Source organism: Bubalus bubalis, chromosome 23, assembly GCF_019923935.1.
Source record: "Bubalus bubalis isolate 160015118507 breed Murrah chromosome 23, NDDB_SH_1, whole genome shotgun sequence".
In the NCBI taxonomy this organism is placed as follows: Eukaryota; Metazoa; Chordata; class Mammalia; order Artiodactyla; family Bovidae; genus Bubalus; species Bubalus bubalis.
The window spans coordinates 18,330,739-18,355,714 of NC_059179.1; the positions used below are offsets into that span (position 1 = coordinate 18,330,739).

A 24,976-nucleotide genomic window follows, 5' to 3' on the forward strand; every position below is an offset into this window, starting at 1 on the left:
AAATTAAAAGATGCTTACTCCTTAGAAGGAAAGTTATGACCAACCTAGATAGCATATTAAAAAGCAGAGACAGTACTTTGCCAACAAAGGTCCGTCTAGTCAAGGCTGTGGTTTTTCCAGTAGTCATGTATGGATGTGAGAGTTGAACTGTGAAGAAAGCTGAGGGCTGAAGAATTGATGCTTTTGAACTGTGGTGTTGGAGAAGACTCTTGAGAGTCTCTTGGACTGTAAGGAGATCCAACTGGTCCATCCTAAAGGAGATCAGTCCTGGGTATTCATTGGAAGGACTGATGCTGAAGCTGAAACTCCAATACTTTGGCCACCTCATGTAAGGAGTTCATTGGAAAAGACCCTGATGCTGGGAGGGATTGGGGGCAGGAGGAAAAGGGGACGACAGAGATGAGATGGCTGGATGGCATCACCGACTCGATGGACATGAGTTTAGGTAAATTCTGGGAGCTGGTGATGGACAGGGAGGCCTGGCGTGCTGTGATTTATGGGGTCGCAAAGAGTCGGACACAACTGAGCAACTGAACTGAACTGAAGGTTGGTCATAACTTTTCTTCCAAGGAGTAAGCATCTTTTTATTTCATGGATGCAGTCACCATCTGCAGTGATTTTGGAGCCCAAGAAAATAAAGTCTGACACTGTTTCTCCATCTATTTGCCATGAAGTGATGGGGCCAGATGCCATGATCTTCGTTTTCTGAATGCTGAGCTTTAAGCCAACTTTTTCACTCTCCTCTTTCGCTTTCATCAAGAGGCTCTTTAGTTCTTTACTTTCTGATATAACGGTGTGTCATCTGCATATCTGAGGTTATTGATATTTCTCCGAGCAAAATACATATTTTTATTTATTTATGGTCATGCTGTACAACTTGTGGGATCCTAGTTCCCTGACCAGGGATCGAACCCAGATTCAAGCAGTGAAAGCACCAAGCTCTAACAGCTGGACCACCAGGGAATTCCCATACATATTCATATATAAAATAAACATAAAAACATAAGTCTGTACCAAAGTTTGTGCACAAATGTTCATAGGAGCATTATCTATAATACCTCCAAAGTGAAAACAATAAAAATATCCATCAACTGGAATGGATAGAAAAAAAATAGTGTAGCCATAGGATGAAATACTATTTGGCAATAAAAAGGAAATAGATACTGATAACTGTTACATTATGAATGAACCTTGAAAATACTGTGTTCAGTGAAAGCAACCAGTCACAGAATACCACAATTTGTATGAGTCCATTTATGTGAAATATCTACAGTAAGAAAATTCATAGAGACAGAAAGTAAATTAGTTGTTGCCAAGGGTTGGGGGGGGACTGAGGAGTAACTGTTACTCATTTGTGCTTCCAACTTCATACCTCAAATTACAGAATCTGTATCTCATATTAGAGTTGATCTCTGAAGTCTCTAGGATCCTCTTAAATTTGTATGTCAGGCTCTTAAAGAGATTGTGTTGCGAAAGTAATAGCCTTGACTTGATGATTTTTAAACAACTTATATGGGGTAATTGGAAAATATATTAATTATTAACTCATTTTAGAGTTGCATGTTGTTCATTTATTTGAAACTTTGAAACATACTTCCAGAAACCATAGAAACTTGGTTAAAAGCTACAGAAGACAAATCCACCACCTAGCGGTGAAGACAGGAAGTTTCATGTGGGCAATACAAGGTGTCTTGCCATCAGACGTTCAAGACGACTGTCCACAGCTTTTATCTTGCATTTGTCTTGTCCCCTCATGACTCAGAATAGTTTCGTGTACACAGAATACGTCCTGAGGTAATACTTTGTTCATGTTCTGTTGATGTACTTTTAAGTCAATGAAGTATTCTGGACTTTTGGGAATTGTGGGAAAATCAATGGTTTTAAACTTGGGGGTGCTGAAGGTACCTTTCTACTCATACATTTCAAACTCCTCCTCCTCAAGAGGCCCGCCCAGTCCAGCTCTTTGGACACACCACTCCACAAGTGCCTGGTTCAGAGAATCAGGACTATAGCCTTTGAAAAGGTAAAAATCAATACACCAATGGGATCCTTGAAGTCAAGTATTTAACGACTTTGTGTTACCTTCTACAGTAATTAAAATCAAGTCTTCAAACTTAAATTTAAATATCTAAAAGTAGGAATGCACCATCCTTAAACTGCAAAGGTAGGGAAGAGGTCAGGATCCTAGGGTACTGGGCCTATTGCTAAAGGGGGATTTTTACTGTTTTTCCTTTTGGTTTTGCATTCTGCTCCCCCTCCTCCTGCCCCTGCACTTTTCTTTCCCTTTTCCCTTTTCATCTTTTTTCTCTTTCTCCCTAATTAACAGTCCAGCAATTAAGATCAGCACTGTGTTTAAGTGGCATAGGTTGTGCGCTGAACAGGGTGCTTTAATTATTCCAGGTTTTCACCTGAAAATCCCCTTTGCCATCGAAAATATTTCTCTTCGAGTCCTTTCCTTAAATATTAAGCCATTTCCCAACACTCTGCTTTAATTATCGTTGTCTTCTTTCGCAATAGTCGCACTTTAGCACAATTTTTAAAAATCCCTTCCATACAACACAGCAGAGGTTCTGAATACGCCAACTTTAGAATTTTGCCCGTGATCAGCCTTGCTAATAGTTTTCAAAATTTAGGAAGTTCGATTTCAATTTTTTTACTGGGTTTACGAATGCCGGCTGCTTTTCAATAACCTAATAAAATGCATGCTTCTCACCTTTGGAAACTTTTGGGCTCAGTGCCTCCACGGGCATCCGGGCATTTATTCTTAATTCAGCTTCTTAGGCTCCTCGGAGGAGCAGTTTCGACCTAGAAGTTCTGAGAAGCAGTTACACAGAACTTGCAACAGTTGGTGTCGGGCCACAGGCAGGTTGAAAATGATAAACAGGGATGATTTAAGAAACAAAAAGCACCGGAAAGGGAAAAGCTGGGACAGCCGTGGCCTTGGGGGACAGCGCGGCGGCGGTGTGAGGCCCGTGGGGCCGAGCTCCGGACGTGGGAAGCCGGAGACGGCCGAGAAGCAAGCACCGCAGAGACTGCCGCGCGGCGCTGTGTGCGGGAAGGGCGCGCGCCCAAGCCGCCCCCGGGTCCACGTCGGGGCCACCGCGAGGTGAGGCCGGCCCTGCCCCCGCGCCGCCCCCGGCGGGAGGCGCGACGCCCGGGCAGCGGGTGCGTGCGCGGCCCCGGGCGACGCGGCTGGGCGTGCGCGGGGCCGCGGCGGAGGCAGGGCCGGGCGGGCGGCAGAAGATGGCGAGGGTGTGTAGGCGGCAGCAATGCTCCGTTGAGAGACGCGGCTTTCGGCAAGAACTGGACTCGTGGCGCCACAAGCTCATTCACTGTGTAGGTGAGACCCTCTCCCGGCAGCCTTCGGCCCTTGGGCCTCCCCGCTGCCGGCCGCCCCGGAGGAGGGAGGGAGGGAGCCGGGACAGAGCAATTGCTGCTCCGGCCCGCCCGCCCTCTTTGGCTTGGGCGTCCCCCTCCCCCACCCCCCGGAGTGCGGGCGCGCGCGACCTCCGGGCGGGCTCTCCCGGCTCGGGCCCGAGCGCGCGCTCCGGCCCCTCCCCTTCGCGCGCCCTTCCCGGGGCGGGCTCTCGGGCGGGAGCGCGTGCCCCTCCTATCCTCTCTCTCCTTCCCTCCCTCCATTCCTGCCCGGCGGCCCGGCGCCGCCGCCGGCTTATTGTGGAGACTCGCTCCGCGCCGCTGCCGCTGGAGTGGGAGCGGCGCAGCCGCTGGTCCCGCAAAGCCGACCGCGGGAGCCGGGGGCGTGCTGGGCCGCGGCTCGGCCTCCTGCTCCGCTCTGGCCGGCGCCTTCCGCGTCCCACGCAGCCCCTCCCCCACGCGCGGCAGCGGCGCGCGCCCCTGTCCCCGCGTGCACGGGCGGCGGGCGGGCGGGCGCCCGGCGCTCGGGCGTGTGCGAAGCGTGAGGTGGAGATGGGGGCGGAGGGAACCGGAGCTGTCACAGGCCCCGGGTCCGCCTGACCGAGCCAAGTGGGGTGTCATGGCCGCGGGGGGCAGCGGCTGCACTTCCTCTGCGGGCGGCGGCGGCGGCAGCGGCCGGGGAGTTAATCCTCGACGCTCGGGTCGGTGTGTGTGTATTTCTGTTTGGTGTGTGCGCGGCGGGTGGAAGGGGGATGGAACCGGGTGCGACCGGGAAGCCCGAGCAGTGGTCTTGTCCGCTCCTGGGAGATTTTCCGCAGCCGCCGCTTGGCCGAGCGCCTTGTCCGCCGCCCGCCTCCCGGACCTCGGGCCGCCTCGGGTGCCTTTTTCCCCGCGGGCAGAGGGAGCGTGGACGGGGTCGCCCCGGGAGGGGCCGGGCGGCGGAGCAGCGCCTCTCACACTGTGTGTTTTGTCTGTTTTTCTCTCCCAAGGTCCCGTTTCCCTCTGTGCGGCGGCCGGCGGGACCATAAGGGCTTAACTCATATATTTAACCCCCCTCCAAAAAGTAAGTGGCCCGTGTGGTGTCTCCGCTCCGCCCGCCGCCCCCTAGCCCCAGTGCGTCCAGTGTCTGACTCTCCTGTCCCCCAGCATTGTTATTTCCCCATCTTTGCTTCGGTGCTGCTGATGTGTGGAGAAATGCTGTCTCGTCGTTCTCCGTCCCCCACGCCCAGTCCTCGGGGAGACCCAGAATTCGAACCCCCCACCCCTCCCCACCCCACCGTGGGGAATAATCTTGGTCTTCCCAACAGAATCTAGGAGATTCTATCCGTTCGCTTGGGCCCCTCATCCCCTCCTTCCCGACAGGGTTTCGTTGGAAGGAATTATGCAAATCCTGCTTTCTGGTGTCCATTCAGCGGCAATTTCATGCGGTGAGAAGTTCTCTTTGTTGTGCGAGGGGGAGAACAGACACTGATTTAATAGACATATCTGTTGGGGGGAAGGGTAGAGGGGGGTGTGGAGAAGCTCAGTTTGGAAGAATTACAGCACTTGGTTAGCTCAGTGTCTTTGTGTTTGAGCTTTCTGGCTTGACAGGAGGGTATGCCCTTTACAACGTCCCGCAAGGGATATTTTCTGTAATAGATTGAAAAACAAAACTGAAACTTTAAACAAGTGAAAAATAAGGTAACTTTTAGTTAGAGAATATAAACCTTTCCATTTTTACGGCGTTTCATTATGAAAATGTATGTGAATTTTGTTTAGGATTTAGACTGGAATCAAAATTAAGATAGGCAACAATGCTCTAAGGTATCTGGTATCACTTTGGTAGTCCACAGGTTAAAAGTGACATTTTAAAACATATACTTGTGTGAGTAATAAAGGTATAAATCCATTTTTTGGCGTAATTTGTGTTGTGGCTATATTTTAAAATTTCCCTACTACTAATCCAAGCTCTGTCCTTCAGGAATCAGCCTTTTGGTTATCAGTTATCATTTACTCTGCTCTGTCTCTGCTGGTTTTATTCTTTGAAGTCTATCTTACATTTCCTAAAATGTAACATCAGCTTTAGCAGTTTTAAAATTATGTATTATTTGTAACTGTCATATGAGAGGCCTTATAAGGCATGTAGAGGTTTTGAGAAACATGAAATTAATGAGTTTTCAGAATTGTGAGTTAATACAGAATCCTGATATTATTTTGAAGAATTTTTAGTTCTTTTATTTCTTTCACTTTTTTAATGACTTTTTTTCAGAGGGACTTTTTAGTTTTTAAAAGATAATGAAATTGATAATTATAACCCTATAGATTTCTTAAATTACTATTGCTTTGGTTTAGATGGTTGTTTATCTTATTGTTCGCTTAGAGTTCTTCCCTCTTGCTTCAGCCCCCCCCACACACTTTTTTTTATCAGTCATTGCTTAGTCTTAGTGGTGAGTTACTGCTGCTTGACAAAGTGTTTTTTTCTCCCTAATAAAATCCTTATGTAAATACCTGAGTTGACTATCAAATTTTAGATTCATTTTTTGAGGGAGGATTTTAATCTGGTTATCAGTTTTCCTTAAAAGCATTTTTTTAACTCTAAATCTCCACTTTCAAGGTAGTAAAGTTCAGGAGATTATAAGAGTCCAGAGTGCAGATCAGTATTTTAATCTGAGGAGTAATACATAGTTGATAGTATCCCAATTAAAATCAGTTGGGTCTCATATTTTCTCTTTTATTGTATGTAATTTTGTTCTTTAAGAAGACAGTTCTATGTAAATTGTAGCATTAACTTTCTACATGCAAGAGAGGTGGCAGTGATACATATTTATATACAATCCCAAAGGCAACTCTGTCACTAGCAAATGTAATAATTCCTCTTTTATTTTAATGGGATTGGTTCTGAACAGTTAATCCTCTATTTGATTCTCTTGACTGGTTATCTTAATACTTTAGGGTCATTGCTTTCTAAATGATATTTAATTTATAGCAGTCTTTGGATTACAAGTGAATTCTCATTTATTTCCAAAATTTAATACTCCCCCCCACCTTTTTTTTGGGAAAGAGGTGAGGGTCATGACTGTGGAGGTGGAAGTGGAGGTGTTGGTGTTTCCGTTATTAAGTTTTAGTTGAATTGGAGTTAGCAGGTTCAGACAGTGATGATGATCAAGATGGATATTTGGTAGCCAGTTGATTATTGAGTCCTCAGGGACTAGAATGAGCTTCCATTCTGGGAAGATCAGGGTTCTCTCTGCTGCGTGATATGATGTAACTTATTGCTTGGCTGTTCCTCATCCTTGCTATATTCTCAAAAAACTCTTCCCAATGTAGGGAAAGTTGTGATGATTTCAGTTTAGCTCTAGCTTGCTGGAAAAAGGATAGCTGGATGAGTCTCTGACTAACAAGAGTTATTTTAAATTGCTCTGATTGCCTCAAATGTGCTTATAGCTGGAGCAGTTATAGGAAGCATCTGAATAATGCCATTTTTTTAGCCTTATGGAGTTACACAGAATGGCATGGAATCTCTTCTAGAGTGAAAATTAGGTATTTAATGTCTGTGGGGACTTGCCACTTCTGAGTACTTGCCTAATTGCTTAGCTACTTGTACTAGTGCTGTTTTTAGGAGCAGAAGGCAGTTAGTTGAGTACAAACTTTATTTAAATATTTATTAAGCATATGTCTTGTATATCAGGCACTGTGAGGAAACAAAGATATTGGGGAAGTTGCCTTAACCTTGAAGAACAATTTAAAATATAGTGTATTCAGTGCAAGGCAAAATGTGCCGTAGGATAGATGCAAGCAAGTTCTGGGGGCATTTAGAAGTGAAAAAAATGGCCTGAGATGATGAAGGAAGGCTTCATGAAGAAGGTGGTGGATTTTTGCTTCATTTTGGTGAAAATGGAAAAGGCGTTCCTGTCATGTGAAACAAGCAGAAATATAAAAGGACAAGAATGAGTTATCTGTTTAAACTTCAGTCCGTGTTTCATGTGGGGGGTGTATAGGTTATAGGTTTGCAGAGATAAATTGTTGGATTTTCCAGTACAGGTTAAAAAGTGGTCTCTTTGTTAGGCTAGTTGGGGTGTGCAACACACCTCTCTCCTTAGCTCAGGGGAGGATTGTTTCCTTTAAGGATTCCATTGTAAAATTCTACAATAATAATAGTTGTTTTTTAACTCAGCTTGGCAGAGACAATATTGTCATTCACAGCAGTGTCCCTTCTAAGTAAGCTCACTCATTTGGAAGCTGTACTTTGCACAAAACTCATTTTTGGCTTTCCCTAAAATCAGTGGCCTATTCATTCTTAAAGTACACTTAGTATTGGCAAATTTTCATCTTTTAGAGGTTGTATTTGGTATTTGGAAACAATAAAAGAATACTTTCTGTAGCAAATAAAGGTATGTATAAAATAATGAGATTTTTTTTTTTTACTCTGCTTTGCAGACTGGCTCAGAACGCTCAGCAGAGAGGCTTTGGTGTGCTTCTGAACTTGTCTGTTGATTCCTGTTTCCTTTGTGTCCACCCTTCTGCTGAATGGAATCTGGGTATTGGGTAGATGTGAATAAACATAGCTGTTACTTTTTGTAGTTTCAAGTTAAAGACTTGTTAGTCACTACCCTCCAAATTATCTTTACTTCATTTCCAAATACTTTAAAAAATCTTGTTCATGTTTCTTACACTTGTACATTGTTTTTGGTATAATCCCAGTGTGAACCGTTCGTTAACTTTATTGACTCTTGTTTGCAGGAAGTATCCCAAGTCCAGTGGCCCATACCCTGAATTTAATTTTTTTGTTTTTAAAATTGAGATATAACTTATGTACTGGAAAAATTCACTCTTAATGTATACAGGTCAGTAGTTTTTAGTTTTTTGAGAAGGTTGTGCACATATCACTATCTAATTGTCTTAATACTTTCATATCCAAAAAAAGAAACTGAAACTCTATACTGGTTACAAGTCATTTCGCATTTCTACTATGATCCAGTCCTTGGCAATCTATTTGCCTATTCTAGACAATTCATATAAATGTAGTATTATAATGTGACCTTTTTGTGTCTGGCTTCTTGTTTTCAGAATGCATCCGTGTTAGTAGCATCCATCAGCACTTCATCGCTTTTTACAGTTAAATATTATTGCATTGTATGAACATACTATATTTTGTATATCCATCAGTTGTGAGACAGTTGTTTCTACTTTTTGCCTCTTATGAATAAGCTGCTGTGAACGTTAGCACCATTATTTGTGTGGACATTTGTTTTCACTTCTTTTCCGTATGTACTTCACAGTGAACTTGCTGGGTCATATACGTAACTGTTGTAACCTTTGAGGAAGTGCCAAACTGTTTTCTTAAGCAATTGAAGTATTTTACATTCCCATCAGTAATGGAGGATGATTTCAGTTTCTCCATAATCTTGCCAACATTTGTTACTGTCTTTTTGGTTACAGTCATTCTAGTGGGTAGGTATTCAATGGTATCTCTTTGTGGTTTTGATTTGCGTTTCCCTAATGACAGTTGATGTTGAATGTCTTTCCATGTGCTTGTTGGCCATTTGTATATTTTCTTTGGAGAAATGTCTGTTCAGATCCTTGTTTAGTTGCTCAGTTGTGTCTGGCTCTTTGCTATCACATGGACTGTAGCCTGCCAGGCTCCTCTGTCTGTGGAGTTTTCCAGGAAGAATACTGAAGTGGCTTGCCATTCCCCTCTCTTCGGGATCTTCCCAGCTCAGGGATCAAACCCACGTCTCTTGCATTGCAGGCAGATTCTTTACCATCTTAGCCACCAGAGAAGCTTGCTAATGTCTAATTTCATATAATTAAGTAAACAAAATAAGCAAAAATTTAGCAGACTTCAGCAACATTATGAAACTGTTTGACTCCATCCATCCCAACTTCAGAATATACCTTCTTCTCAGGAGCACACTGAACATTTACTGAGACTAATCATATTCTGGGCCATAAAACAAGTCTCAATAAATTTAAAGGGCTGAAATCATACATGTTCTCTGACTACTATAGAATTAAGTTGGAAATCAACAACAGAAAGGTCTATAGAAAAGCTAATTTTTGAAAACCAAATAACATGCTTCTAAATAACCCATGGTCAAAGAAATTGAAAGAGAATTTAGAAAACACTTTGAACTTAATCAAAATGAAAATATAACATAATAATCTTTGTGGGCAAATCTCCACAACTCTAAGATAATAAGTTTCTGTTGTTTAAGCCACCTAGTCTTGTGGTATTTTGTTATGGCAAACCTAGCAAACTAATAACAAGCCCCAAATTGGAAATAACCTGAATGTCCATGCCGTGCCATGCTACTCTCCAGGCAAGAACACTGGAGTGGGTTGCCAATTTCTGCTTCCTGGGATCAAACATGAGTCTCCTGTATTGGCAGGCAGATTCTTTTTACCACTGAGCCACCAAGTTGAGTTATTTGTCTTTATATTGTTGAGTTGTAAGGGTGTATTCTGGATACGAGACCCATATCAGTATATGGTTTGCAATCTTTTTTTTCTCATTGTACCCTCAATTTGATAATTAGAAGATAATCTGCAGCATACCTTATGAGGCCAATAATGAATATAGTAGCAATGATCAGAATGAACCAGAGTTTCTCAGGAAAAGCTTCCTTAAACATGCTCTTCTAGGAACTATTAAAGTTGTTCTTTGATGTTTTGTATAATGCAGATATACTTTGCTACCCAGATCATCTATGTTTTTGCCTTTTTTAGTGAGGGTTCATATTTCAAGTTCAGATAGTGTGGTAAACCATGTTATTTGAATCTGTTGCGTGCCTGAGTTTTGGATAGTACATAACTAAGCTTTGGGTGGAGAAGGCTATCTTTTCTCTGTATAGACATCTTGTCTGACTCTGTTCTATGTCTGGTGTTCATAGTGTTATTGTCTTATATCTGCCTCGCACATTTTATATACTTTTTTTTTAGAAAACTTCTACTTTTATATTATTATCTTAATTTAGAAACTTAAAGTGCTAAAGATGAGCATTAAAAAACTTGGTCAGTTGGGAAACACTGAGTGATAACTTTCAAGTAATAAGGGGGATTTCCCTTAACGTAAATGCTTCCCTCTTATCCACAGAAATAATTTTATGATGTTTTAATTTTTGAAATAGTTAACCTAACTTCCCAGGTAAAAGTAAAACACAGAACTGAACTTTTTCATAGGCAAAATTTTTAACTTAATTTGCTTCAATTGCTGTATGAAATTATATAGTTTTCTACCTCTGTTAATGGTAATACACATCATGACTGACTTTTTGGGTTAGAAGATGTGAACACCAATATTATTTCCCATGAGAATTATTATTGGAAAGACTGCTGTATGATGAGCATTTTCAGTCTCAATATTAAGATAATCTGTTGACTATTGTTTGGTTTTATGGTTAGTTTATTTTATCATTATTAATAAATAATTATTATATACTTTTTATTAGTTGACTATTTCGAGATTTCCAGAGGGTACAGTCAGTCATGTTTTTCCTCTCCTAAACTCCCCATGTAAAGGGGAAGAACAACTAATTTTAAAAGGGTCCACAGGTTGTGTCTTGCTTGGTAAAAGAAAACCCCACATCTGAAAATGTGAATTTACTGTAAAAAATGTTATTTCGTGTTACAACGTAATTCATGTAGGCTCAGAAGAGGAAAGACAACAGAGGATATCCAGGTGAGCCTTTCACATGGACCAGCTTAGTTCACAGGGCAATTTGAAGTTAGTAACAAAACCCTTATATTAACAGGGTGTGGATACCTGGCCTTTTCTTCTGTTGATATCTTTCCCACAGACCTCAGATGGGGACAGAGTGGTGAACAGGGTAAAGACGATTGAGGTCAAGATTCAGGATTCTTAGATTTTAGTCAAGTGCTTCTTCAGTTCTAACTTTTTGACTGTGGCTTAGACTTGGTACTTGGCAGTAAGTGTTTCAGAATGTGTGATGGAAGGGGAAGTTCCTGAGTAGTAGATAATTGCTGAGATGGGGAAGGAGCAATTTGACAGGTTATTAAATGTACACTATTTTGGTAATTCAAGCATCACCTGTCTTTAAGGTAAATGAGAGAAATTCCCATCAAAATAAAATAGAAAGCTCCTTGCCTTCACTAAGAATAAAAAGCAAGAGGAACTTAAATGTTTGTGAATATGTGCCCATGTTGAAATGCAGCTTTTTAATTGCATGATTAATGATACAAATACTTACTAATCTCGTCATATGTTAAGTGAATTTTCATTCATCTAGTAAGGAAGCTGACAAAGTTTATCTTGTATAAATGGGCATTGATTTAACTTATTTGATCCAATAAAATAACTTTGATTAGGGTGGGTTAAGAAGTCCATAAATCTTTGGGAGTAGTTATTGAAAAAAACCTTTAAGCTGGTGATTTTTCCATGAGTGTTTAATGTAACTAACATATCTTTTAAAATGATTTAGTTAATACATGCCCTGTGTTCAGTGACCAGTGTGTTAAAATTTTCCTTATCGTTTACCTATTGGAAACCTTACGTTTATCTTCAGTGATATTTTTATAATACCGAATATGTTAGATACCCTATCTAGATCATGTTTTTATTCTGGAAAGAGAATACATCAGGGTGAAAACAATGAGATAATATGGATTAGTTTTCTAACAATTTTTTTAGAGGTACTGAAATTTTGCTGTATACCTTTTTCAAAAGAAAAGCAGGTATGATTAAAGTGGGTAGGGCTGTGTTCCGTGTCAGACTTGTACAATCAATATTTATGTGTACATACGTATATTTTTTATGGATAGCTTTTTACTGTGCAGTATTTACTGAAATAGATTTTGGCATGTTAAAATAGAGATATATAGAGAGTCAGATCCATATAGCCTCTTGATAGCCGTTTTAAGACCCATGGCTTATGGCTACCAGTGTACATACATTCTTATCTAAAAGATAACAGTTCCCTTTGACCCCTTCTCCTTAGACAAAGAACTTCCGTTTAATTTTTATATAACATATACAAATCAAAGATTGTTATATTTTATTGGTGATAGACAAGGGTGAATTCATAAATAAAGATAAGAGCAACTAGAATTTTCCACATTAAGTGAGAATAAGTAGGAATTATCAGTAGCTGTAAACCTGTGTGGGATTTAATTTTTCTAAAAATACTTAGCCCACATAAATGACAGTCCAACTTGAACAAGATTGTTAAACTATTAAGAAGATTGAATTATCCGTAGCTTTTGATTGTTTTTAAAAGCAAGAGAATGTAAATTAATGGAGAATTCTGATATAATAACACTGATAAAAAGTAAGCTGATATTGTGGCAAAGACAAGGAACCAGAGATGTTCATGACCCAGACAATTTTTGCTATTTTTTTTTCCTTTTCCTGAGGACTTAAACTTTATTTAGGAAAAAGTGAGAGGTTCATTTTTGTTAATTGATTAGTAAATATTTATGTATTTATGAAACTACTCGATAGGACTTACTTCTTAAAACTATATGGAAATGTCTGGGGCTTCCCAGATGACTCAGTGAGTAAAGAATCTGCCTGCAATGTAGGAGAGGCAGGAGATGTGGGTTCGATCCCTGGATCAGGAAGATCCCCTGGAGGAGGGCATGGCAACCCACTCCAGTATTCTTGCCTGGAGAATCCCATGGACAGAGGGTCCTGGTGGGCTACAGTTCATAGCATTGCAAACAGTTGAACACGACTGTAGTGACCGAGCATGCATGCATGCAAGTAATATCTAACATTTTGTTAGATATTCTTTAGATATGAGAAATCTGTATACAGGTCAAGAAGCAACAGTTAGAACTGGACATGGAACAGCAGACTGGTTCCAAATCTGGAAAGGCGTACGTTAAGGCTGTATATTGTCACCCTGCTTATTCAACTTGTATGCAGAGTACATCATGCAAAATGCTAGGCTGGATGAAGCATAAGCTGGAATCAAGATTGCCAGGAGAAATATCAATAACCTCAGATATGCAGATGACACCACCCTTATGGCAGAAAATGAAGAAGAACTAAAGAGCCTCTCAATGAAGGTAAAAGAGGAGAGTGAAAAAGTTGGCTTAAAGCTCAACATTCAGAAAACAAAGATCATGGCATCTGGTCCCATCACTTCATGGGAAATAGATGGGGAAACAGTGGAAACAGTGTCAGACTTTATTTTTCTGGCCTCCAAAATCACTGCAGATGGTGACTGCAGCCATGAAATTAAAAGATGCTTACTCCTTGGCAGGAAAGTTATGACCAACCAAGACAGCTGATTAAAAAGCAGAGACATTACTTTGCCAACAAAGGTCCATCTAGTCAAGGCTATGGTTTTTCCAGTAGTTATGTATGGATGTGAGAGTTGGACTATAAAGAATGCTGAGCGCCAAAGAATTGATGCTTTTGAACTGTGGTGTTGGGAAGACCCTTAAGAGTCCCTTGGACTGCATGGAGTTCCAACCAGTCCATCCTAGAGGAAATCAGTCCTGAATATTCATTGGAAGGACTGATGCTGAGGCTGAAATTCCAATACTTTGGCCACCTGATGCAAAGAACTGACTCTTCCAATATTGATTGGAAAAGACCCTGATGGTGGGAAAGGTTGAAGGCGGGAGGAGAAGGGGACAACAGATTAGATGGTTGGATGGCATCACTGACTCGATGGACATGAGTTTGAGTAGGCTTTGGGAGTTGGTGATGGACAAGGAAGCCTGGCGTGCTGCAGTCCATGGGGTCACAAAGAATCGGACGCGACTGAGGGACTGAAATGAACTGAGATATTTTTTATCGAGAGAAAATCAGCTGATTTGAAGAATATGAGTATATATCCAGTTAGAAGCAGAAAAGATAAAAAGTAAAGGCTATATGAAGAAACAGAAGGATCTGTTGTTAAATCATGCTGCCACTAATGTCTAGTTTCTGTGACTTGAGAAGTATAAGCAGTGATAGTAATGATATTGTTGCTGTTATATATAATTGGATTATGAAATAAGCTGCACTCTATAAAACTTGATGTTAAAAGGATAGTTGCTCTCAGATGACAGAATACTCAGGAATTTCAAGTGTTTGATACAATAATGTAGCCTAGGATTCTGCCAAGAACATTCTTTTAGGAGTGAGTAACTTGCTTTTGCATGATGTAGCTTTTCATTTAGTTTTCTTCCCTACTCTATATATCTTCATTTTCTTACACACATTTTTTTCCTTTCTTTTTGTGTGCATAACATAAATCTATTTATGTTTGGAATACATCAAATGAGAAGTAAGCTAAACTAATTAAAAAAAATATGTGTGTGTAATTTAGTCTCAGGAAACAGACATCTTCAGAAGCCCATGGAGATAAGAATGACTTTAGAAGTAGAAAAATGGTGGTCATAGTTAAGGGAATGAAATTAACTAGACAGAGATTAGTGATAAAATATATTCATTGAGCTTTATTTTTTCAGTGACTATTTTTGGTTCTATTTGCATCATTGTTAATTAAGTTCATAAAACAATTTTATTTAAAGGTACTGCAAGGAAATAGTTTTGTGTCTTCTCTGGCTTTTATCTATTTATGAATTTTAAAAGTCGAATGATTCTTTAAATTCTTTAGTGCTTTACAATTTTCAGAAGTTTCACATACATAATTTCATATAATCCCATAGTAGCTTTTTAAAATTCCCCTAGTCCTATATTATCTCTTTGCTCTCTCCACTGAAAACTGCTAGTTTGTTCTCTTTATCTGTGAATCTGCTTCTTCCTTGTTTTATTTATTAGTTTGCTGTATTTTTAGATTCCACATATAAGTGGTATCATATGATATTTGTATTTCTCTGTCTGACTTATTTCACTTCGCATAATGCTCTCCAAGTCCATCCATGTTACAGCAAATGACAACATTTCATTCTTTTTTATGGTTGAGTAATACTCTTTTGTAGATGTATACTGCATCTTCTTTATCCATTTATTTGTTGATGGACTATTTTTTTACACCAGGTTACTTGGAGAAGGAAATGGCAACCCACTCCAGTGTTCTTGCCTGGAGAATCCCAGGGACGGGGGAGCCTGGTGGGCTGCCGTCTGTGGGGTCGCACAGAGTCTGACACGACTGAAGTGACTTAGCAGCATATGAAGACTATTTGAACTTTTTAATAGATAAGATACATAATGTTAAAAAAATAACTTTTGGGATAAATTTAAATGCTTTTCAAATATTATCCATATCTAGTTAACCCTTTAAAGATTGTATCTTGATAAATGGAAGAGGTAATTAAATGTGCTCTGCATTCAGAAGTTTAATTCCTCTCAGTTCTCCAACTGTTAACCACATTCACAGGCCCATTTTGAAAATACTTGGATATAATAAGAATAACAGGCCCATTTTGGAAACATATATTAAAGCAATACTAAAACATGGCTTTGAGTCAGAGTCAGGCAGAGTTGGGTACAAATTTATCTTCACACTTTACCAGCTACGAGATGAGAGAAATTTCAGTTTATTTCTGTAGTAAATACTGTGTAGGAAGGTTGCGACGATTGAGAAGGAGGCAAAGAGCTTTGTCTTTGCTTAATAAATAATAGATGGCCTTAAAATAAACTTTCTGATCCATAAAATTTGCGCTTTGGATATATTCTGAAAATAATACAGTTTAATTTCTTTTAAATATTTTTTGTAATAGAGAGCAGTGATCTCTCTGGATTTTAAGTTGCACTGTGTTTGGTCTCTCCAAAACGTTTGCATATTTACAGTTTCTCTGTAATGGTAGTAACGTGTGTTATTAACATTATTACATCTATTGGTATATCCTACAGGATAGAATAGAAAAAACATTCTCAATTTTTGGTTTTTGCCAACTAAGAGAGCCTCTATATGTTTTTTTCCTAAGTTAAAAAAACACAAAATATTGTATTAGGTTAAACAGTAGTTGCATCTTGGTCAGTGGAATGGAGTGGGTGAAACCTCATGGCAGGAGCACTGGGTTCTGGCATAAGTATGACTACGACTGTATGATTTTTAAGCAAATGCATCACTTAATTTCTCTGTATCTTGGTTTCCTTATTTGTAAAATGAGAAGGTCTTGGAGAGACTAATTATAGTATTTTAAGAAAAATTACTGTGTTGATTTTTACTGTTGAATAGTGTGGAGACAGTTGACATGAAATCATTAGGAAATAGAATATTCACATTGTGTATAGCAGGGTAAGAGAGCTAAGCTAAATTATGTACTCAAACCTATTTGTCTTATAAAATGGTAAATAATGTACTCAAAGATGTTTGTCTTTGTATTGTTTATCTTTAAGGACAAAGCAAGATGTGTAAGGAATGGGCAATAGCTCCTAAAACTCATGCCAAATAATATTGCTAACTTTTCGTACTAAGAATATTAGCTAAACACAAGGTGAGAGAAACTTGGCTTCATTTAGCTAATAATAGCTATAATCTGCATTTCATATAAAATAATGTAAATGAATTTTCTTTTGTTTATTCTGTTTTATTTTCTTAAGACTTTGCCCGTTTCTCCCACCCACCACCCTACCCTCTACTCCACCTCCACTCTTCACAATCGCCAGTCTTTTCTCTCTGCGAGCTTGGTTAGTTGTCTGTTTGCTTGTTTGTTTAATTTCAAATCTAACAGAGCTTATAGGGTATTTTTCTTTCTCTGACTTACTTCATGTAGCATGATGCCATGAGTCCATCCATGTTTTCACAAATGGCAAGATTTCATTCTTTTTTTTTATTATTATAATTGATTTTTGGCTGCACCAAGTCTTGGTTGCACATGCTTTCTCTAGCTGTGGAGAGCAGAGTCTGCTCTCCAGTTGAGGGCCATGGGCTGCTTCTTGCGGAGGCGTCCCTTACTGTGGAGCACAGGCTCTAGGGCATGCAGGCTGCGGTAGTTGCAGCTCGAGGGTTCAATGGTTGCAGCTCACGGGCATAATTTTTTTGCTTTTTTGCGTGGCTGTGGGATCTTAGTTCCCTGACCAGGATTCGAACCTGGGTCCTCAGCAGTGAAAGCACAGAGTCCTACTCATTGGACTGCCAGGGAATTTCTGACATACATCTTTTTGAATTAGCATTTTTATTTTCTTTGGAAAATACCCAGAAGTGGAATTACTGGATCATATGGTAATTCTCTTTTTGAGGAACCTTCATACTGTTTTCCACAGTGGCTGCACCAGTTTATTTTCTTAGCAGTGGTACAGAAGGGCTCCTTTTTTATTTTTTTAGCATCCTTACTGACGTCTGTTTTTTCTTGTCTTTTTGCTAATAACCCTTCTGACAGATGTGGGGGTGCTATCTTACTGTTACTGTGATTTTGATTTGCATTTCCCTGATGCTTAATGGTATAGAACATCTTTTGATGTCCAGCTGGCCATCTGTAGTGTCTCGTTTGGAAAGATGTCTATTCATATCTTCTGCCCATTCTTTTAATCAAATTGTGGGGATTTGTTATTGGGTTTTTTTGCTTTTGAGTTGTATGCGTTCCTTATAAATTTTGCATGTTAGCTCTTATCAGATATATTATTTGAAAATATTTTCTCCCATCTGTTGATCTGTGTTTTTACTCTTATACCAATACCATACTGTTTTAATTGCTCTAGCTTTGTACTATAACTAGAAATCAGGAAATATGATGCCTCCAGCTTTGTTCTTCCTCAAGATTGCTATGGCTCTTCGGGGTCTTTTTTGATTCAAATTTAGGATTGTTTGTTCTATGCCTGTGAAAAATACTATTGGAACTTTTAAAAGGGATTGCACTGAATCTGTATATTGCTAATTTCTCTTCCATAGAGTTTATCATTAGTTTATAGAAACAGCAGATTTTTGTGTATTGATTTTGTATCCTGCAACTTTACTGAATTTGTTTATTCTAACAGTCTTTTGATAGGAGTCTTTAGGGTTTTCAGTATCATGTCATCTGCAAATGGTGACAGTTTTACTTCCTCCTTTGCCATTTGGATGCCTTTTATTGCTTGTTCTTGCCTAATTTCTCTAGGACTTCCTGTGTTGAATAAAAGTGATGCGAGTGGGCATCCTTGTCTTGTTTCTGATCTTAGAAGCTTTCACCTTTCCCTTGTTGAGTATGGTATTACCTTTGGGCTTGTCGTATATGGTCTCTTTTATGTTGAAGTACATTTCAACTATACTTGTTTTTTTGTTTTGTTTTGTTTTTATTATAAATGGGTGTTAGATTTTGTCAGATGATATTTTCTGCATTTGTTGAGACGATCAGTTCAGTCAGTTCAGTTGCTCAGATGTGTCCAACTCTTTGCGACCCCATGGACTGCAGCACGCCAGGCTTCCCTGTCCAACACCAACTCCCAGAGCTGGTGTTGGACAGTTGAGATGATCATATGATTTTTATCCTTCATTTTGTTGATACTGGTGTATCACATTAACTGATTGGTAGATGATGAACCATCTTTGTATCCCTGGAATAAACCCTACTTGATCATGGTGTGTATTTTTATATATTGTTGTATTTTAATGTATTGTTGAATTCATGCTGACATTTCATTGAGGATTTTTGCATCTTGTTCATCAGAAATATTGGCCTGTAATTTCTTTCCTTGTGGAGTTCTTGTTTGCTTTTGGTATCAGAATACTAGTTTTACAAGATGAGTTTGGCAGAGTTCCCTCCTCTTCTGTTTTTGACATTTCAGAAGGACTGTTACTTATTCTTTGAATGTTTGGTAGAATTCACTTGTGAAGGTGTCTGGTCCTAAATTTTGTTTGTTGAAAGTTTTTTTTTTTTTTTTTTTTTTTTTTAAATTACTGATTCAGTTACCTTGTAGTATCCAGTTTGTGCAGATTTTACTTTTCATCACAGTTTCAGTGTTGGTAAGTTACACTTTTCTTGGGATTTATCTGTCTTTTATAGGTTGTCCAATTTGTTGGTATATAGTAGTTCATAGTAGTCTCTTAGAATCCTTTGTATTTCTGTAGTATTGGTTGTAATATCTCTGCTTTGATTTCTAATTTTATTTATTTGAGTCCTCTCTTTCTTTTGGTGTGTCTAGCTAGCGGTTTGTCAATTTTGAAAGATTACCTTTTGATCCACCTGTTGGTTTTGTTGATCTTTTTTGTTGTCTTTTTAGTCTGTATTTAACTTCCTTCTCCTGTAATCTTTCTTATTTCCTTTCTTCTGTTTGTTTTGAGCTTTGTTCTTTTTCTAGTTCCTTGCATGTCAAGTTGGATGTTGTGAGAGTTTTGTTTTTTGACATTGTCATTTATTGCTATGAACTTCCCTCTTGAAACTGCTTTTATAGCCAATTATTGTAATCTTAGTGTTTATTTTTTTGTTTGTTTTTCAGCCTTCTTGATAACTTTGTAAGTAATTAATCCACTGCTATTTCTAATGTATATTTACCTTTTCAGTGAGGTTTATTCTTTCATGTGTGTTCTTGTTACTAATTAGCAGCCTTTCTTTTCAGCTTAAAAAAGTCCCTTTAACGTTTCTTGCAGAGCCAGTTTAGTGGTGATGAAGAATTTAACTTTTACTTGTCTGGAAAATTCTTTCTCTCTCCTTCAGTCTGAATAATAACTTTTCTGGGTAGAGTATTATTAATTGGAGGTTTTTTTTCTTTTAGCACTTCGAATATATTGTTCCACTCCCTTCTGACATGCAAAGTTTTTGCTGAAACATCTGCTGATAGGCTTATCGAGGTTTCCTTTTATGTAACAAGTTGTTTTTGTCTTGCTGCTTTTAATAGTCTCTCTCTTGGCATTTTAGTTATAATGTGTCTTGGTGTGGGTCTTTTTGGACTCTGTGCTTGGAAGTCTCTGGCCTTTCTAGATCTGGATGTTTGTTTCCTTCCCTGTTAAGGACGTTTTCGGCCTTTATTTTTTTCAAATAAGGCTTTTACCCATCTCTATTCTTTTTCTAGGGTCTGTATGATGTGAATATTAGTCCATTTAATGCTATCCCATAAATTCTTTAAGCTATTTTCACTTTTTTTCATTCTTTTCTCTTTTTGTTGCTCTGATTGGGTGAATTCCACTATCTTGTCTTTGAGTTAACCGATCTTTTATTCTGCTTCATTTAATGTGCTTTTGAACTCTTCTAGTATATTTTTCACTTCCGTTATTATGCTTTTCAGCTCCATGACTTCTATTTGTTACGCTTATATTTTTCATCTCGTTGTTGAAGTTCTCCCTGTGTTCATATATTCTTCTTCCCAGTTCAGTGAACATCTTTATGACCATTAACTTAATTTTTTACCAGGTAAATTACTTATCTCTGATTCATTAAAGTTTTTTTTTAATACATATTTTAGCTTCTTTTTTCATATAATCAACTCTGGATTGTCTAGGTAGCTTGACTGAATTTGCTTCATGTCTGGGGATGAGTTGACTTATGTAGGTTGACATAAGTTAGGATGACGACAGTAACTAGACTGTTCACCTTTCTTATTAGTCTTTAGCAGGCCACTTTGGATCTGTTGTGGCATGGCAGAAGTACACAAAGCAGGCAGAAATAATGAAGCAATTTTAAAAGCCCCTGGTTGTGTACTTTCTGCTAGTATATTCATGGGCTAAAACAGATCACATGATTGAGCCTAGGGAGATGGGAGAAGAGAATTATAAATGTACATAGCATAGGGCCTAGATATATGAAGGGATGAATAATTGGGTCCATTGGCAATCTACCTTAGGAAACATCAGTTTGACTTCTTCATGTAAGTGTTCATGACGGTAGATATTCATCAAGCACACAGTATATAGTTAACATGTTTCATGTAATCTGTACAGTCAACCTGCAAATAGTGTGATAGCTTTTTTTTTTTTTTTTAACCTTGAAGAACAGAGAATTAGAATGGTTAAATAATAAATGTGATGAAACTGGTAATTTGAATCTGGGAGTATCTGACTTCAGAGCCTGTAGGCTTTTAGATAATTGTAATCATGTAAAGCCTCTTGATAAAAGTGAAAGTGGAGAGTGAAAAAGTTGACTTAAAACTCAACATTCAGAAAATGAAGATCATGGCATCTGGTCCCATCACTTCATGGGAAATAGATGGGGAAACAGTGGAAACAGTGTCAGACTTTATTTTTCTGGGCTCAAAAATCACTGTAGATGGTGACTGCAGCCATGAAATTAAAAGACGCTTACTCCTTGGAAGGAAAGTTATGACCAACCTAGATAGCATATTGGAAAGCAGAGACATTACTTTGCCAACAAAGGTCCATCTAGTCCAGGCTATGGTTTTTCCTGTGGTCATGTATGGATGTGAGAGTTGGACTGTGAAGAAGGCTGAGTGCCAAAGAATTGATGCTTTTGAACTGTGGTGCTGGAGAAGACTCTTGAGAGTCCCTTGGACTGCAAGGAGATCCAGCCAGTCCATTCTGAAGGAGATCAGCCCTGGGATTTCTTTGGAAGGAATGATGCTAAAGCTGAAACTCCAGTACTTTGGCCACCACCTCATGCGAAGAGTTGACTCATTGGAAAAGACTCTGATGCTGGGAGGGATTGGGGGCAGGAGGAGAAGGGGACGACAGAGGATGAGATGGCTGGATGGCATCACTGACTCGATGGACGTGAGTCTGAGTGAACTCCGGGAGATGGTGATGGACAGGGAGGCCTGGCGTGCTGCGATTCATGGGGTCGCAAAGAGTCAGACACGACTGAGCGACTGAACTGAATTGAACTGAACTGAATCATGTAAATTTGATTTTTAGTTTTTCCCCTCAGTTTTTTCTCCCTTATTTTGGTGAATAAGGATATATTTGTTTTATCAAGTATTCTATACTGCATATCTTGTTTTTGTCCTCTCAGAATCTTTTCCTTTCTCTTTTGGCAGCAGTACCTTGGCTTACCTTTAGGGAGCCACTTCTAACAAATATTTTTGAGTTTAGTGAGGTTTGGATGAATCTGATTCACTCACTTCTGTGACTTATGCCTGGCTGTTGGTCCCAGTGAGTGGGGGATCAGCCTTGAGACTGGCTGGTGGCATTCTTGGAAAAGATCTCTTTTTCTCTGGGGTAGCTAAGCTACTAGCTTATGAGCAGGAAGCAGCTACCATGAGGGGATATCCTGCCTGCAAGTGAAGTGGTGTGCTTCTGTGCTAGACAGACACAGCGATGGATGGGGGGAGAAATATATCTTTGCATTTGGATCCAACTGTTCATGAAGGGAGCTCTAAAAACCTTACCTGAGAGTTAATAACTATCTTTTTTTGCTCAGAGCTATTTAGTTTGGGTTTTTATCTAAAAAAGTCCTTACTAAAGTAACACTTTTTTTTTTTTTTTTTTAAGTTCTAGAAACACTATATTTTTCTAAGGGGAGCAGATATTAGTAGCTTGCTATGGGTAAGCAAATTAAAAGCTAGATTCTCTGGCCCTATGGAAATGGGGAGGGATGATTTGACTGGGAAGATACGGTACAGAAAGAAACATAACAAAATCTAGCACGGGGAGGATTTAGTAAGTTGAGAAAATAGACTCACTACTATAAGGCGTTCACTCCTTTCATTCTTTCTTAGTGAATTCTTCAGTAACCTTCTTGAGTACCAAGTACAGTATTAATATAGAGTGCCCATCTGGGTGTTAAAGAGTTCCTTTTATTTTGCATTTTTGGCTTTTTCTATTTTATATTTTTCACTAAGAAACAGCATTATAATTATTGGTTCATGATACCAGGTCAGCCCGCAAACATGATTGAAGTAGACTGAAGGACTTAAGTAATCTTGAAATAAAAAGAACAGACATCTGTTTCCAACACCATCTCCTATACCTTATTTGAAAATTTTGAGATCTTAAATTCCGATATACCATAATCTCTGTGTGTTTTTACATCTGTTATCACATGTAATTTAATCTTCATAATAACTTCAATAGATGGGTATTATTTTAATTTTACAAGTGGAAAAACAACTGTGCAGGTTGATGCTACAACAGATTTACGCTGCCCAGCCTTAGCTGGACTCAGCACTGGGAATTGTTTTGTGTGTTCTCGGTCAGTTTCTGTAGTTGAATCACCATGGTTCTCTTTTAGCCCCTGTGCACTCTGGTTTCTCACTCAGCTAATGATAGTGTCACCTACAGAGCGATGAAGTTTGAGGCTGTGAATGTGAATGTTTCCCCAACATTCTCCTCACTCCTAGAACTACTTGGGAAACTCGACACAAATACCTATCTAAAGCTTTGTTTCAAAATATTGACTTTGAATGAGATAACTATAACATTTGAAAATGTGGAGTCCTGCCTCAGATTTGCTGAATCATAGTCTTCTTAGATGGGGCATAGGAATCTATTTTTAACAGGTATCTCAAGTGAGTCTTCTTGTACTCACTGGAGTTGAAAAACCACGGGCATTTAGAATAAAGTTACTATAAGGAGCATGTAAGATCCTTATTAATTATCCCAGTCTGCTTAACCTTTCTGTGTATATGCTGCCCAGTCCTTGCTCTCTGATTTCTCAAGTCCTCTGACCACAAAATACAGGCCACTCTTTTTCTAGTGTGCAAACATTGTACTACTTTATTTACCTTCTTATCTTTCTTTCTCTAATTCTGCTTCTTCTGGCTTGCAAAACTCTTGAAGTCAGCAACCATGTCACATTTTTCTTTGTATTTTAAGTACTTGGCAAGTGACTGGCACATAGTGGATGCCCAGTAAATATTTGTGGAAAGATAGAAAACTTACTTTGAATTAATACAATGAAATTGAGGAGGAGATAGTGTTCTTTTGAAGTGACTCGAATTATTTAAGGAAAAACAAAATTAGTATGAGAAAGGAGTGCAGACATTTTGAACACAATTTATGGTACCTTCAATAGCTTTAACACAGTGATTTCTAAGGGTAGTTGGATGGGTCAAGAACCACTTTATTACTAGCTGCTGCTGCTGCTGCTAAGTCACTTCAGTCGTGTCTGACTCTGTGCAACCCCACAGACGGCAGCCCACGAGGCTCCCCCGTCCCTGGGATTCTCCAGGCAAGAACACTGGAGTGGGTTGCCATTTCCTTCTCCAATGCATGAAAGTGAAAAGTGAAAGTGAAGTTGCTCAGTCGTGTCCGACTCTTAGCAACCCCATGGACTACAGCCCACCAGGCCCTCCGTCCATGGGATTTTCCAGGCAAGAGTACTGGAGTGGGGGTGCCATTGCCTTCTCCTACTAGAGACTAATTTTCTGTGTGTGTGAATTTTGTGGCAACACAAGTACGACCCAACAGGTGAAACATTATTTCTGTATTTTGTCTTGTTTCACTTCAAAATGTAATCTTTTCCTTTCTATGCAGAATGTATGTGTGTATTTGAATTTTCTGAAGTATCAGCAAAAGTAATAGGAAAGGGCTGGGCATTTTCCAGAGACAAATGGGTAAAAGTTGGAGGTGTGAAACAGGTAGACTAGAAGAGTACTTAGAGTAAAAAATACTTGTTTTTTCAAAAAGTCCAGAAACACTTTTTTTTTTTTTTTAATAATGTGTGTGTTTGACACAGTTTGCTTGAGATAGAAACAAATGAATCATGAACAATGATAGCCATATTAAAAGGCAGGACTATCATGAATGTTCTCGAAGTGGTGATATGGCAAGAAAGAGATATTTCAGTATGACTTTTTCCACTCTGGCCAGCATATAGTGATGGTGGACATGGGGAGTGTCTTTGGATAGGAAAAGATTTTGTGAATGCTTTATTTTTAAATATTGATACTTAGGTTTTT

At 39.2% G+C, this 24,976-nt stretch overlaps 1 protein-coding gene across 16 annotated transcripts in view; it reads left to right on the forward strand.

Annotated features, from left to right (window-relative positions):
• Positions 1 to 3,119: 3,119 nt before the first annotated feature.
• LCOR (ligand dependent nuclear receptor corepressor) overlaps positions 3,120 to 24,976 on the forward strand; it is a 133,971-nt gene continuing 112,114 nt past the window's right edge. For 3 of the 16 annotated variants that reach the window (XM_044935047.2, XM_044935053.2, XM_044935044.2), the window contains exons 1-2: positions 3,208 to 3,340; positions 4,365 to 4,438. Coding sequence is in view for 7 of the 16 variants with exons in the window: in XM_006061175.4 (XP_006061237.3) it covers positions 3,995 to 4,080; positions 4,365 to 4,438 (160 nt within the window). In the remaining 9 variants the exon portion in view is untranslated. Of the gene's footprint in view, positions 3,341 to 3,584; positions 4,081 to 4,364; positions 4,439 to 4,737; positions 4,803 to 24,976 lie in introns of those variants that run through there. The other 13 variants (XM_044935048.2, XM_044935045.2, XM_044935040.2 and 10 more) reach the window with 12 other exon arrangements.